This window comes from Tenrec ecaudatus, chromosome 17, assembly GCF_050624435.1.
Source record: "Tenrec ecaudatus isolate mTenEca1 chromosome 17, mTenEca1.hap1, whole genome shotgun sequence".
Classification (NCBI taxonomy): Eukaryota; Metazoa; Chordata; class Mammalia; order Afrosoricida; family Tenrecidae; genus Tenrec; species Tenrec ecaudatus.
The window spans coordinates 50,322,348-50,337,781 of NC_134546.1; the positions used below are offsets into that span (position 1 = coordinate 50,322,348).

At 42.3% G+C, this 15,434-nt stretch overlaps 1 protein-coding gene across 1 annotated transcript; it reads left to right on the plus strand.

Moving 5' to 3' along the window:
* The first annotated feature begins 3,779 nt into the window (after positions 1-3,779).
* Positions 3,780-14,869, plus strand: BCL2A1 (BCL2 related protein A1). The gene is made up of 2 exons (XM_075535665.1): positions 3,780-4,369; positions 14,639-14,869. Exons 1-2 carry the CDS (start codon positions 3,821-3,823, stop codon positions 14,744-14,746), a joined length of 657 nt encoding a protein of 218 aa, XP_075391780.1. The 5' UTR covers positions 3,780-3,820; the 3' UTR covers positions 14,747-14,869.
* The last annotated feature ends 565 nt before the right edge of the window (positions 14,870-15,434 follow it).

The window sequence follows — 15,434 nt, forward strand, 5'->3', positions numbered from 1 at the left end:
CCAGGATGGAGCTGTCTAGTGACCCCTCTAGTTATGCCTTTATACATTCAGTTTGGCTCCCTTGTGAGTAATCCCCAACCATTTCAGATGGGGTGACAAGTGCTGCCCCCTCCCCCCAGAGTCAGACGTCTACGATCGAGATACTTCCAGGACTTCGCTCCCATCACCGGTGGGTCTATTGAGCTTCCCTCTTGATTTGCCCCATTGTGTGCAGGCCAGACTGGCTGCTTCCGTCCCTTCCCCCCCCTCCCCCACAGCTGTATCTTCAGGACTGTTCTCTGCAGTGCTGTCATCTGGGAGAGGCCATCACTCTCTTGAGCTGAGTCATCTCTGTGAGCGAGCTGCTCTGAGCAGGAACGCCGAGGCGTTTAAATCTCTATGGGAGCAGAAGACTTCAGATCTTTCCTGCAGAACAGCCGATGCCTTTGAACCACTAACTTATCAGTTAACAGACCGATGGCTAACCAATACTCCATCAGGACTCCTTTGAGAAGACAAAGGAAAATAGGATCAGGAAATGTACAAAGACCTGGAGTTACACCACATTAAGCACGTTTTGGTGTAGTTTGGCTGCTATCCACAAGGTCAACATTTCGAAGCCACCAGCCCCTCCTCAGGAGAAAGACAGGACTTTCTACTGGTATAAAGAGTTGTGGTCTTTTAGTTTTTTAAGAGTTGCAGTCTTGGAAGAGTTGCACCCAAGGGAAGTTCTACTCTGACCTATAGAGTCACTCTGAATTGGCATTGACTCAGCAGTAGCGGGAAGCATTTTTCAGGCTGTAAAAAAATGAAGAAAAAATATAAGCCTTGCATTGTAATAGTGAAGGTTTCTATGGGCAAGATAATAAATGTTACAGAAAGCATTGAAAGAAGATGAAATAATTCAATGGAGCTTAATTTATTTGTACACATGTTGCCACCATCATTTTTAAAACAGTCTCTTCCTACTCAAGCCCTATGATCAGCTCCTCTTTATTCCCTCCCACCCTCGTGAACCCTTGGTAACTTATATATTATTAAGTTATTAACTTATATATTATTAAGGGATCCTGTAAATGTATTTGGGGCTATCACTGCCATGCATAGCCTTTTGTCAACTGGGGTTCTCAGAATTTAAGTTCTCATACACCAGCATCAAGATTAGAGAAAGCCTCATAAATAACCTCTGATAGGCATGGTTACTGACAGCGAAGATGATTTAAGTGCTTACTGATGAAGAATAAAGGCTATCACCTTGAACATGGATTATACGTCAAGAGGTGGGGGTGGTGGGGAGGAGGCAGAGAAAAGGGGAAGCAATAGCAATGATAGATGTATAATACCGCCCCACCCCTACCCAGGGGGACAAATAACAGACAAACGTGGGTGAAGGGATACAGTGGATGATATAAGACATGAAAATAATATATAAGTTACCAAGGGTTCACGAGGGTGGGAGGGAATAAAGAGGAGCTGATCATAAGGGTTTGAGTAGGAAGAGACTGTTTTAAAAATGATGGTGGCAACATATATACAAGTTTGCTAGACATAATTGATTTATGGACTGTTATAAAAATATGTAAGAACCCCCAATAAAATGCTTAAAAGAAATCCTCATAGCCAGACCAATTAGCATCATCACAATAAACACAAACACATAACACAATAAATAGAAGTTTTCAAGGATTTCGTTTTACTTGGATCCACAGTCAACGTGCATGGGAAAAGCCGTCAAGAAATCAGAACATATATTGCATAGGACAAATATGCTGCAAAAGATCTCTCTCAAGTGTTAAACCGGAAAGCTGTCCCTTTGAGGACTTAGGGGTGCCCTGACCAAGCCAGGGCGTTTTTCATCAGCTCACCTGCATGAGAGCAGGTCAGTGATTAAGGAAGCTGGGGAAGAATCATGCCTTTGGATTCCGTGTTGTCAAAGAATGTTGCAGTGTTATGGGCTGCCAGAAGAACAAACAAATCTTTTTTGGAGGAAGTACAGCCAGGATAGTCCTTAGAAGTGAGAATCGTGAGACTTTGTCTCACATGTTTTGGCTATGTTATAAGGAGGAATTGTTAGTTTCTGGAGTGGTTTCTATCTCAGTTCTTGCTTTGCAACGCTGAAAGAATTCACACCGCAGAAGTTCTTTTGTAAATCCAAGTGACTTTTAGGAGGAAAAGGGAAGTTACAGGTATTCACAGGAAATGGCAGAAGCCAAGAGCAGGAAATCTCAGAAGAGCGCTGTGAGAGAGAGGCCTGAGAGCCCATGGGAACAAGGGAGGAAGGAGTCAAAGAGATTTGGCCCTCGTGTGGCTGACTTGGCCAACCTCATTGGCTGAATGTAAGTACACCTGGGTGATGTCGTGTGGCTGGGCCTGGTCTGTGCACCCAGGTGGACTTCCCTCCTGGGCCCTGATGGGAAGCATGCTTAGGGGCTCTTGGTCTCAAGAACTAAAGGATGGACTCCCTGACCACAAGGGCCAGCAGAAAGCAGAGTTTATTTAGAAAGGAAAGGAAAACCCCGAATGCATCAGGTGGGGCGCTAGTGAGTTGCCGCTAAATGAACTGGGTATTTTTTTTAAAAAATCAGGTGTGGGGTCCTTGGCTCGTCTGCTTCTCTGGGTTGTGAATAGACCAGTCCCAGGTCTGGTCCTATTTCTCAGCCCCAGTTGTAAACCTGGTCATGCTCTCCTCACGACTGGGCCTTGCCTGAGCATGGACATGGAGTAAGCATGGAACGACCAGCAAAAAGCATTTGGGGATTGATGACTTTGCAATAAGAGTCAGCCCAGGAGTCTGATGGCTGCAGGTTTCAGGTGAAATTGTCCCAGGCTGTTGAGATCCTCCTTCCAGATATCCTGCCGCTCCCAAGGCTTCACCTCTGGTCTGCATCCCTCACTGCACGTGTGGACTCGCCATCTCCTCTTGCCACAAGGAGTTCAAACACAGGAAGGGTTGTGAGGGTGGGGTGGGGGGTGTTTTGTCCTGTGGCACTTAGGGAGCCGACTTGATAGTCCCTAACATCAACAACAGTGCCTGGGGTTACAGTCCTATGTGAGAATGGGTTGTTTTGTCACATTAACAAGGCAGGATTAGTGTCATGTTATTAGAACTGTCACTTGACCCATTCAATTTGGAGATATACCCTCTCCTCAAACCCCCAAACTCACTGCTGAGTCAATTCCAACTCAGTGGTCCTACAGGACACAGTAGAACGTCTGCGTTTTCTGAGATGGTAGCTCTGTATGGGAGTTGGCACTACCAGGGCTCCTAGAATGTAAAGAAGGCCAGGAGCAGAGGCAGGAGGGTTTCAAGTCGGTGGCCCCACGCGAGGAAGACTCCAGGGAACCAGGAAGCAGAGTTGAAGAGACAAGGGTGCTCCCCCAAGTCAGTAGCCCCAAACTGTAGCCTCAAAAGTGTACTTCGAGCCTGCTAAACAGGAGGACAGAAATCTGTCTGTCAAGGCCACTCCTCAATGGAATTTTTGCTGTAACAGTACTACATCATTAAGACAAGAGATGATCCCCCCCACTAACCCCCACCCCAAAAAAGACGAAAACCAAAGGGAGATATTTTCTTCTTCCCTTCCGGAATGACACTGTCTCAAGGTCGAAAGCCCCAGGGTAACATTGTCAAGATTTCCCAGTCTCTGCCAGCCATGCGGGCAGTCGTTTTCGACGATACTTTAAGTCATGGGGCTGGCTGCATTTAACATTCTCATGCTGAATAAAACGCAGAGAATGAGGAAGTGGCCTCTCTCTAAACATTTTCCTCTTTTGCCTTTTAAACTTTCTCTTTCACACAACCCACGCTATGAGCGTTTAGGAGGAAGAATAGCGCAATGTGATGCAAACAGAAATTCCAGATACCGGTATGTGTCATCGCTTACTGCCAAGATCTGTGAGCCTTGCCTTTAAATTGCCTCAAAAGCGTCCAGGTGAAGCAGCTCAGGACTTTGTTCAAACCACGCTGAGGATGACAGACTGTGAGTTTAGTTACATTTACAAGCTGGCCCAGGACTATCTGAAACATGTCCTGCAGATACCTCAACCCGAAGGCTGCCCCAGCAAAACGTCTAGAGTGTTACAGGACGTTGCGTTCTCGGTGCAAAAGCAAGTGGAAAAGGACTTGAAACCATGCTTGGACCACTTAGGTGTTGTCTCCGTAGACACTGCCAGAACTGTCTTCAATCAAGTGATGGAAAAGGAGTTTGAGGACGGCATCATTAATTGGGGCAGGATTGTGACGATATTTGCATTCGGAGGGGTTCTCATCAAGAAGCTGCTCACAGAGCGAATTGCTCCGGCTGTGGAGACTTACAAGAAGATTTCTTATTTTGTTGCCGAGTTCATAATGAATAATACAGCAGAATGGATAAGACAAAATGGAGGCTGGGTATGTGAGATGAAATTATCTTTTATTTTTCTTTACTCTGGAAATAGGAATGGAGAGTTTCCTTACTACGCAAAAAAAAATTTGCCCAGCAATTCTATTTTCTTCTTAACTAAGAAATTGCTTTCCGTTTCATTTTCATTTCAAGGAATCCCAAAATTTTGTAGTGGAAAAAAGTTGCCTTTCATTTTTTTTTATTCCTAATAGTTACAGAGTAATCCCACCAGTGAAGTGAAGAGTTAATAAGATACCTTTCTAGTGCATTTTAAGAATAGTGCAGCTCATTCTATTCTAAGTCCTAGTATTTGCCAAGGTTTGCCCAGGAGCTCCTCAGTGGTGCCTCAAGTTTATGTGTTGAGCTGCTAGCCTGAAGATTAGAGGTTTGAATCCACCCAGAGTCATCTCAGGAGCAAGGCCTTTGAAATCCCATTAGAGCACAGTTATACCCTGACAAATATCTGGTTGTCACGAGTTGGGGTCAACTGGATGGAGACTTCATGTTAAGACTGTTAAGACAATGTAGGATCGATACAGAAAGAGTTGATGTTAGATGCATTTATATTTTAGGATTTATTTTTACGTTGCAAAATGTCAGTGTAAAGTTTTGCAAATTAGTTATTACGAATAGACCCTCCCGCCCCCCTCTGCAGTTTTCTCCTCTGTTCTTTCTAATATAACAAAGTCTAGGCTGTTTAAACGTATTGGTTAAAAAATAATACATTTTACCATGCAGCAAGTTAATAACAGAAACCTCCCAGCAAAAATCTTAATTCAAGAATTGTCTAATACAACTTTGCTTTGTTATCAGTTTCTATTACTGAGTTCCTCAAAAAGCCAAGACCATATGAGGCCTTATATTGGAACTCATGTTGGTAAGTTGGTAAGGACGCTTCTTCAGGTATATGTTTTCCTTTTTGTTCCAATACATTGAATTCTTAATTAAAAAAATATTTTTAAGCACAAATACATTTGCCTTAAAAACAAGTTAAGACCTCATAAAAGAGCCCTAATATTCTTGTGGGATCTCTGTCTAACCTCTAATACTACAAATACACCTGTTGAATTTTCTTTACACCTACAAAGCATGCCTATTGTATATATATATATATATATATATATATATATATATATATATATATATATCCATATCAGCTAGAGTACTTTCAAAATATATTTTTGTATAAATAATAAACCACACTCACTTCCCCTGAGTCAATACTGATTCATAATGACCTTGTAGGACAGGGTGGCATGGTCCCTGTGCGTTTCCAAGAGTGTAACTCTTTACAAAAGCAGAAAGCCCTGTCTTTCTCCCTCCGAGGGCTGGCGGTTTCCAACGGCTGATCTTACCTTCAGCGGCCTAACAGGTAATCACTACGCCACCAGGGCTCCTTAAGTCACCACGATACTTATTCTGCAACTTGCTTTATTTCCTTTACCCACTTTTCAAATGGGTAAAAGCCAATATTTTGAAAAACTCTAGAAGATATTTTGTTATATGTAAAGGCCGTTGAGTATCTGGCCTTTTCTGGATCATGGGGATTTATTTTCAAGGAACCCTGGATATGTGTTGGGTATCGTGGGCTATATGTTGCCCTGCCAATTACAAGGTCAGCAGTTCCAAAGCACCAGCTGTTCTACAGGAGAAGGAAGATGCTTTCTACTCCCGTCAAGAGTCACAGTCTTGGAAACCGACAGGGGTAGTTCGTTCTACCCTGTCCTATAGGGTCACTGTGGGTCAGAACAGACTTGATGGTAGTGAGTTTTGTAGTTGATTTCCAGTTTAGCACCATAAAGAATACTTTGTGGAATATTTCTGTATATGCTTTGCTGGAACACGTGTGTGTTATATACAGCAGATAGTTGAATATAGAATTGCTGGGACACAGTGTATGTACATTAAACATTTGCTTTCCTAGAGCTTTGTTCTCCACTATGTCCCCGAGTGTCGTAGTTTGTCCTTGACTGCCAACATAAAGATTGGCAGTTCGAACCCACCCAGCCCCCCCCCCCCCGGAGGAAAGGCCTGGTGATCTGCTTCTGAACAGATTGCAATGATGAAAAGCCTATGGAGAAGTTACACTCTGTAACATGGCAGGTGACCACATGAGTCTGGACAGACTGCACTGAAACAGGTTTTGTTTTGTTTGGGCTCTTTCAAGTTACCCTTTCCTCCGTAGATTCTCATAATACCCACATCACCCCCTGCCTTCCCAACTCATATGGTTGTTAGGAGCCATTGAGTGGGCCCACAACTCACCGCAACCCATGCATAATGGAACAGAGTATACCATCCCCACGACGGCTGCAAACTGAAGCATTGTGATCCTCATTTTTATTAGCTGATTTTTGGAAGTAGCTCACTGGGACTTTCTTCCTAGTTCAACTTAGTCGAAGTTCTGCTGAAATCTGTTGAGCATTGTAGCAATACATAATAACAGCCAGATGGTGGCTAAGCACAAGGTACACGGAGCAGGAAGTCAATGTAGTCTCCTGCCCGGAAGACAAAAATTCTACCATTGACCCAATCCTGCCCAGTGCAACTCATAGGAGGCAACACCAGTCTTTCAAAACTTCCTAAAATCTTGCATTAAACAAACGTATCTGGTCTATTTTGCTGTTTTAATTCATGTTTCTTGGGTGACTCCTGAGAGGAAGCATCTTTTCTTAGCATTGTCTCACGTGTTTACTGCCCATTTGTAGTTCTTAAGAGAATTGCTCGTTTCTGTCTTTTGCCCACTTTCCTGTTATTTTGTCTTTTTTCTTATGGATTTGTAGGTTTTTAAAAGAATGTTCTAGTTACTGGTAATGTTTATATAGGTTGCAGTCATCTTCTCGTTGTCTTTTAAAACCATAGCTGTCTTTTCTCGTCATTATAACAATTTGGCTTAATCTAAGTGCCCGAGTTTTTACTGGATGTCCTTTGCATTTGTGTCTAAAGTCTTCCTACAGAGTTGAAGGCCTGATGCAACGGGTCTCCTTTCTCAAGCGTCCTAGGCTTCCTGAAGCCCAGCCTGACTTGCGGCTGGATGAAGATGTGTGATGTTCGGTCATGCTTTTTTCTAGTTGGGCCGATGGAAATCTGCACCACATTGGCTAGGTTTCAGGTGAAGGCGGAACTTCTGTAGCACTTGGTGCATAGACGAACCTGTAGAGAATCAGTTTGCAAGCCTTGGATGGGTTTGGACTGTAGTCTCAGTGCCTACCATAGAGCTTGAAGCAATCAGGGGATGAATAGATGTTATTTAAAAGTTCACCCTTAACGTCCAGCACTCACATGGATATGGAACAATGAAAAATACCATCGCTTGGGCCAGGCATACCTCAGTTTTCCAAAGGACATTCTTGCTCTTCAACACTTGGAAGAAGACTGGGGCATCAGGTTTGCCCAAGGCAATGTACCTTTTGATTTCTTGTCTGCTGCTTCCATGAGCAGTGCTTGTGAATCTGAGTGACATGAAATCCTTGACAATTTCAGTCTTTTCTCCATTTAACATGATATGATCTATTGGCCCAGTTGTGAGGATTTGGGTTGTCTTTACATGGAATTGTGATCCATACTGAAGGCTGCACTGGAGGATATGAAATAGTTTCTGAGACCTTCTTGATGTGCATTCATCTTTTAGGAGGTGCTACAGGTGTGTGTCAGAAGGAACCTATCCTGATTACAGGTGCACACGTGTGGACATGCACTCTATTACTCTGTCTTCACAATATCCTGCTATGGATTTGTTCCCTTTCTTCTTAATATGTGGGTTTTAAACTCTTCACTTTTATACCTGCATATCTTAGCTGTAGGTATGCATGAGACACTCTTTAAGATGTCATTTCAAAGCAACCGGAATAATCCTTTTTCAGCTCATATGTGACATTGATTCTGTTCATTGCGGGCAGTGCTTTTGGACCCAGTATACAGGGTCATGGGACTTTTAGATCTTTTTATAGAGATGGTGACTACTCCGTTCATAGGAGTGATTCATTTCATGGGGAAATGGCACAGCCACGTGCCTGTGCTAGCAGAGTGGCTAGTCCAGAGGGCTAGTGGAAGGAGGAAAGAGTAGAAGAGGCCAGTCAAGGCTTTATCAAGACACAAACACCACCTTCTGTCTTTCTGCTCTTTTGAAATAGCAACAACAGAAACCCTGCTGATCGTTGAGTACACATCTGCTATGTTTCCCATTACCTGTTACCTGCTGTCATCATGTTGGCTTCACCTCATAGTGACCCCCGTGGGACAGCGCAGAGCTGCTCCGTAAGGCTGTCCAACTTTACGAAGTTAGCTACCACGTGAGTGGCCAACTACTGAGTAGGTGCTTTGTCACGGAACCTCCAGTATTCTTTCTCTTCTCTATTGCAATTCACTGCCATCGAGTCGATTCCGACCCATAATAAGCAACTCTCTCGGACTGGGAAGAACTTCCCCTTTGGGTTTCCAAGGCTATAAATCTTCATCGGAGCAGAACGCCTCATCTTTGAACTAATAATCCTATAGTCACCCATATTTACTTGACATGGACTCCAAATTACAAAGGCATGGCTATCTCGAAAGACGAGAAGTCCATTTTGTCTACATCCAGAGAATGCCATTTAATTAAAATTTTAACTCTCAGTATGTCTCAGAACCAGACGGACCTGTGTGTTCATTTCCTGCCTCTGGGGCTTACATCAGGTGTCATTTGGACAGGTTTCTTCACTTCCCTTCTTTTCGCACCCTGAGACTCATTTCCTCATCGGTAACATGGGAGTCTAGTGGCCCTGCTCCCCACAAGGGAGGGGATTCAACCCACCCGCCTCTCTAAGGACGAGCTGCTCCTAGAAAGATTTACCGCCTCAGAAACCCTACGGAACAGGTCTACTGGAACCAGGACCTATGGGGTCATGAAGGAATCTCTCTCTCTCTCCAGACACGCATATGTGTACACACACACACACACACACACAGATGCATGCACATTTATATATATATACACACACATACATATATACATAATGGATACCTAGTTCAGAAGGGTAGTTAAAGAATTAGAGAGAATTCTCATTAAAAAAGTCTTTTAAACTGTCTGATAAATACTATATAAGTATGAGGGTTATTTGGGAAATTCCAAGACATTTAAGTATACAAACTTGAAAACTATTCTAATCCTAAAAGAAATCCCCTTTGAGAGTATGAATATACAGAGTTGGTGCTTTCTGAAGCCTAGGAATTTTTTTAATTAAAGGATCCTCTTGTTCTAAATAATGTTCTAGTCAATTTGAGACCAAACAAATGGACATACAGAGACATGCAGATAATTACATAAATACTGAATTTGAAAAAACTCATTCAAACCAAACTTGCTGCTATTGCACCATTTCCACCTCATAGCAACCCCAGAATATGGGGTAGAACTGTCCTCTGAGTTTCTGAGACTGGAACTCTCTATGGGAGTAGAAAGCCTTACCTTTCTCCGTCGCAGAGGCTGGTGGTTTCAAACTGCTGACCTTGTAGTTAGTAGCCCAATGCATAAACACTATGCTACCTGGGCTCCAATGAGTTTGGTAAAAGCCTTTCCAAAAGATGTTAAGATCTAGCAATGAGGTGATACAATCTCAAGTAAGCTCATATAATCTTTAATGAAATAGTTTGGAGGCAGATTCTTCTTATTTCTTTTGAATTTAACTTGAGATTTAAAAATATTTAACAAAGACACATGAGCCATAATTCAACTTCCTAGGAGTACTTGAAAAAAAAATCAGTGCTAGGCTTCTAATCTAAGGGGGCTTGCTGGCAAAGTGGATTCCTTTTGGGGCTGCTAACCTCAAAATTAGCAGTTCCCAGTCTCAGAAACCCACAGGAGCAGCTGCACCCTAGACTATGGGGTTGCTCTGAACACCACATACTCAGTGCCTTCTGGCAATCTCCCGCCTTTCCTGGATAACATTCATAGCCTCCAGCTATTCTCCCTGCTTCTAGATTTGCTCCGATGTGGTTTATTTTCCACAAAGCAGCCAGAGTGATCTTTTAGAAGCTTGAGAGAGATAACGTGTTGGCCTAATCAAGACTCTCCAAGACAACTTCACTCCGGTGACAAAAATGAAAAAAATCTCACCATCCCACTCAAAGTCTTACACATTCTGGTCTTTGGTCTCATTTTCTGCAAATCTCTTACATGGTCTCATAGCGTTAGACTTTCTGGCTGCATTCCAACTTCAGGACCTTCTATCTCTGCCTGGAACAATCTCCCTTCTTTCTCTTTTCTCTGTAGTCTGTGCTCCAAGATTACCTTTTAGAGAAGTCTGTCTTGATTACCCCCAATGAAAATATTACCTATCACTCTACTATATCTTCTTCTTAATAGTTAACATGCTCAGAAAGTACATTACTCATATATTTGCTTATCTGCGTCTCTTCTCTGACAAGAAATGGTGTGGGGGCATGGAGACAGTGTGAGCCTCTTGCTTAAAACAGTACTTGGCAGGGGTCAGTGATCAGTAACTATTTATTGAATGAATAGTCGAGTGAGTTCTCTCTAGAAAGGTAAAAATAACATCCTGGAGTTTGGAGATAAAAATCCTTTAAAAATTCTGAAACAATATATAATTTTATGCTTTAGATTTTCTTGAAACCCAGGCAATTGACTATCTTAGTTATCTAGTGCTACTATACCAGAAATACCACAAGTGGGTGATTTCAGTAAACAGAAGTTTATTTTCACAGTTTAGGAGACTCGAAGTCTGAAGTCGGGGTGCCAACGACAAGCAAAGGGGACTGCCGACTCCAGGGGAAAGTCCTAGTGACCAACCCTTCCGGGGTCTAATTGTTTCCCAGCACAGGGATCCTTTAAAGGATGCACTCCGCTCCCTGTTTGTGCTTCTTGGTGGTAGAAATTCCCTCCTCTTTGCCTACTTCTCTGTCCTTTGTTCAGTCTTCTGTCAAGATAAAGGTGATGCCAGCCACACTCTAGGAATCAGGTCTGGAAACGGATTAAGGCTGTTGCATGTCACCCTAATCCCCTTACAATGGACTGATCACGTGGAGTTGCTGTTGTCGTTGTCGTTGCTCTCGATGCCATCTCGCCCCCTCCTCACACACACACACCCCTCCCTCCGGGTACAACAGAAACACCACCCAGTACTGCACCCTCCTCACAATTGTTCTTATGTTTGGACCCATTGTTGCAGATACCGTGTCAATCAGTATATAACTTGCCAAATCACATCATTTATGCAACTGCCAAATGACTGAAAATCATGGCCCAGCTAAGTTGATATATAGTTTGGGGAGACAGAATTCAATCCATGATACTGACTTTGACAAAGTACTGCTGATCCTAAAGTAGTTAGGTCTGGTTCTGATCGACAATATTATTAGCAATATACCAAATCACTATTTGTTTATTATTTCCATATAGTAGTTTTTAGACACAAATAGCGTCATTCAAGGGGATGTTTTTGAAAAGAAATAAAAAACTGTTTCCCCACCTTAACAAATCCACCTATGCATAGAATATGTAATTTACAATTAAGGTGTGCATGACAGTATTTTCATGTTACATTATAAATATTTTCAACACTGCCATGCATACTGCATGTTAACATGTCTAGTGGCTATAGTGTATATTTCACCAATTTGCTGCATCATAGCTTAATCAACCAATTTAAAATTGTCAAGCATTCAGGTGGTTTTCAGTTTTCCCCACTTAGAACCAATACTGAACATGGGTTTCCCCTCTGCTTTAGAAAAGTATCTCTCGATAAATCTTTAACAATGGAATTACTGGTTCATAAAATATGAGCACAATTATGCTTTTCCATATGTATTAAAATACACTGGTCTTTCCAAAAAGATTGTCTCAGGATAATAAGGTCACAACAGCCTCATGCTGGCATGGGAATTATGAAACATCATCGAAAGGCTCAAAAATGTAAGGTGAATTTAATTGGTTGCAGAAACAAGACTGTATTAAAATATGAATTTCTCTGGCTGCTAGTAATGTGGAATTTGTTCTGGCTCTCCAATAAAACCCAGAGCTGTGAAATCAATTCCATGCCTTAGAAGACAGCGTAGAACTGCTCGGCAGGGTTTCCTAAGGCTGTACAGTGCACATCTATGTGGAAGCCAATGGCTATATCTTTCTTCCACAGAGTGGCAGGGGTTAACAGATGCGTGCTGTAACCACTGCGGCACCACACCCTCTATTTATCGCTACTAGATTCTGCTTTCTCAAATGTTTAGGCTTGAAGATTGTTCTTTTTCTCTTGAATGAACGCTTCTTGTGGCAAATGTAAATATTTTCCTTCTCTGGTCTAATCTTCATACCATTGAATTTGTCAATATGTTCCTTGACTCTCTTTTAAATCATGTTTAGAGTGTCTGAGCATACTGGGATAAGGGGTTTCTGAAAATGAACAACGAAATGGATGCAAGCGAACAATTGGTGGGAAATGCGTGAGTGAGGGGAAGAGGAGGAAGAGAGGGTCTTTTAGAGCACGGAGACATATGTCTCCCATCACGGACAAAGCGCGTGACCTACGCAGAACAGAGGCAGCGGCTGCCTTCCTCAGGCCAGCTTTCAAGTGGAAAAGCCCATGACTGGCGTTCATCTGCTTTGCTGGTGATGCTCTAGAAGAGGATTCCAAGTCACCAAGGAGCTCCCCAGTCTTTTCCAAACAGCAAAGTCATCAATTCCGTTGACTTTCTAGAATTTTCATGCCGGGCTATGAGGTTCTTGCAGGCATCTTTGGAACCCCAGCATCTGTGACTTGCCAGCCCCCATCTCTTAGATGTACATTTAAAAAGCTATTTTCCCCCGAGGGACACAAACAACAGAAACATGGCTGAAGGGAGGCAGTGGTTGGTGTAAGCTATGAAAATAATAATAATTTATAATTTATCAAGGGGTCACAAGGTTGGGTGGAGGGAGAGGAAAGGGAAAAAAGATGAGCCGATACCAAGGGCTCAAATAGAAATGTTTTGAAAATGATGATGGCAACAAATGTACATATATGCTTGATACAATTGATGTATATGAATTGTTATAAGTGCTGTATGTGAGCCCCCAATAAAATGATCTTTTAAAAAATAATTTTCACTCCTTTCAGTAGTTGATTGGAAATTTGTAGTAGATGTAATGAAGTGGAAAGGACCATGTTTCTGCTCCCACTCAGGTGCAGGCACTGAGAAGCTGGGTAACCTTAGCAACTTATATATTCATATATACATACATTCCCACAAGTTTTTCTAGGCCTCATTTTTCTCTTTTGTGAAAATAAGAGAGGGAAATAGGTCAGATGACCTCAGAGATACTTTTCGATAATCACATTCTGGAATTTAAAATGATAAATGCACTTTTCATAAGGACAATCCCATTCCCCCTCCCCCCCAACAAACCCTGTCTCATCAAAAAGAGAATGGACCGTAGTCATCGTAGTTAAGCTATTTGCAACGCCAAAGCATTATTTAATGTGGATTTATTGTGAGTGCTCATACATTTCAGTTTAGTGAAGTTCATAAACCTTAGTTTATATCTCAGTGCTAGACAGCTGCAGTAGCTGTGAGGATGGCGGGGGACCAGCGGGGTCGCTGTGAGTCAGAACTGACTTGACAGCACCTCCCAACGGACACTTGAGAACAAACGAGAAAGGAAAGAAGAGAGAGACTGTCTTCCAGAGTTGTGTGATACAGTGGCAACTAGTCTCATGTGATGATTGAACAATGGAATGTGGCTGGCTGGAATTGAGATATGTTAGAAGTGCAAAAACACACAAGGGATTTTGAACATTTGGTATGATAAAGAGTGCAAATATCTCATTAAAATTTTAAAATATTTAGTACATGTTTAAACAATAATATTTTGGATATGTAAGTTAAATATATTTGAAAATAACTTTGCCTGTTAGTTTTCAATACGTGGTTATAAAAAATTAAAATTTTTACATGATGTAGTTGATATTCTAGTTCCATTGCACAGTGTTGCTCTCAAGGGAGATGCCAACCCATTGTTATAGAGTCAAGTTGAACTCACAGTGGCCCCATAGGACAGACAGAGAGAAACGGCCACATCTGTACATCTTTATAGAAGCAGCCTGCTACCTCTTTCGCCCAAGGACCCTTGGGCCTGTTGGTTAGCAGCTGAATGCTTTAACCTCTGTGCAAGAATAATGAAGATCGATAGACTAAACTCAGTGAAAGTACAGAAAAGGTTAACCCATTGCATTAGTGAAATGAAGGTTCATTTGCTTTTTATTCCAGCAAACTTAGCCTGCACTGATGTTAAATTTGTTCTCTTCTAGGAAAATGGCTTTCTAAAGAAGTTTGAACCTAAATCGGGCTGGCTGACTTTTCTGGAAGTTACAGGCAGGATCTGTGAAACTTTATTGGTCCTGAAGCAATACTATTGACCCAAAAGCACACTCTCTATTATGAAATCGCCTAATTTTCCTGACTTTAGCAAGAACTGCTGCCAACATTTCCAAACAAACAACTTGATGATGTAACTTGACTTTCGAGTTGCGGATGTTGTGAATAATGTAACTTTGTATAGTTTTACCATTTTAATGATTAAATGTTGTATATGGCCTCTCAATAAAAGTTGTGTCTTCCTTTCTTGGCTCAGTCTACAAGTCCAGCAAAAGGGGGGAAGCAAACTATAGGCCACAGAAGATGAATTAAGGGGATGTTGACCAGATGGTGGCATTTCTCCTGTTCCAAGGCATACAGTCATTTCCTATGTCCCTAGAATTGGCTGCCTTGTGGCTGAGGGCTGCTACCCACTTCTCTCTTGGTCCCAGGCCTTCTTGCTAGCCCAGGGTCTCCAACCTGCTGCAGATCTTCCAGGAATGGTCTTTTACGCTGCTCCGTGGCCTTCACTCCCTGGCTTGCTATTTGTAGGCACTGGTATGGCAACCCGATGATCAAAAATACACGCCGATGACACACTAGATACTCTGCTTGAAAAGAGACAGGGATTCCACTGCTGAGCCATTGTTAAACTTCATGAGGAAAAAATGCCACAAATTAGGAAAGCGTGTCTTTCATTAGACTCCGTGGTCCATTGTGGGTGCCTTGTACCTTGTCCCAGCCTCTTCT

Coding starts and splice junctions, on each gene's coding strand:
- BCL2A1 (XM_075535665.1), top strand. CDS start 3,821: ATGCAAACAGAAATTCCAGATACCGGTATGTGTCATCGCTTACTGCCA. Junction 4,370..14,638: donor TAAGACAAAATGGAGGCTGG/GTATGTGAGATG, acceptor GTTCTCTTCTAG/GAAAATGGCTTTCTAAAGAA.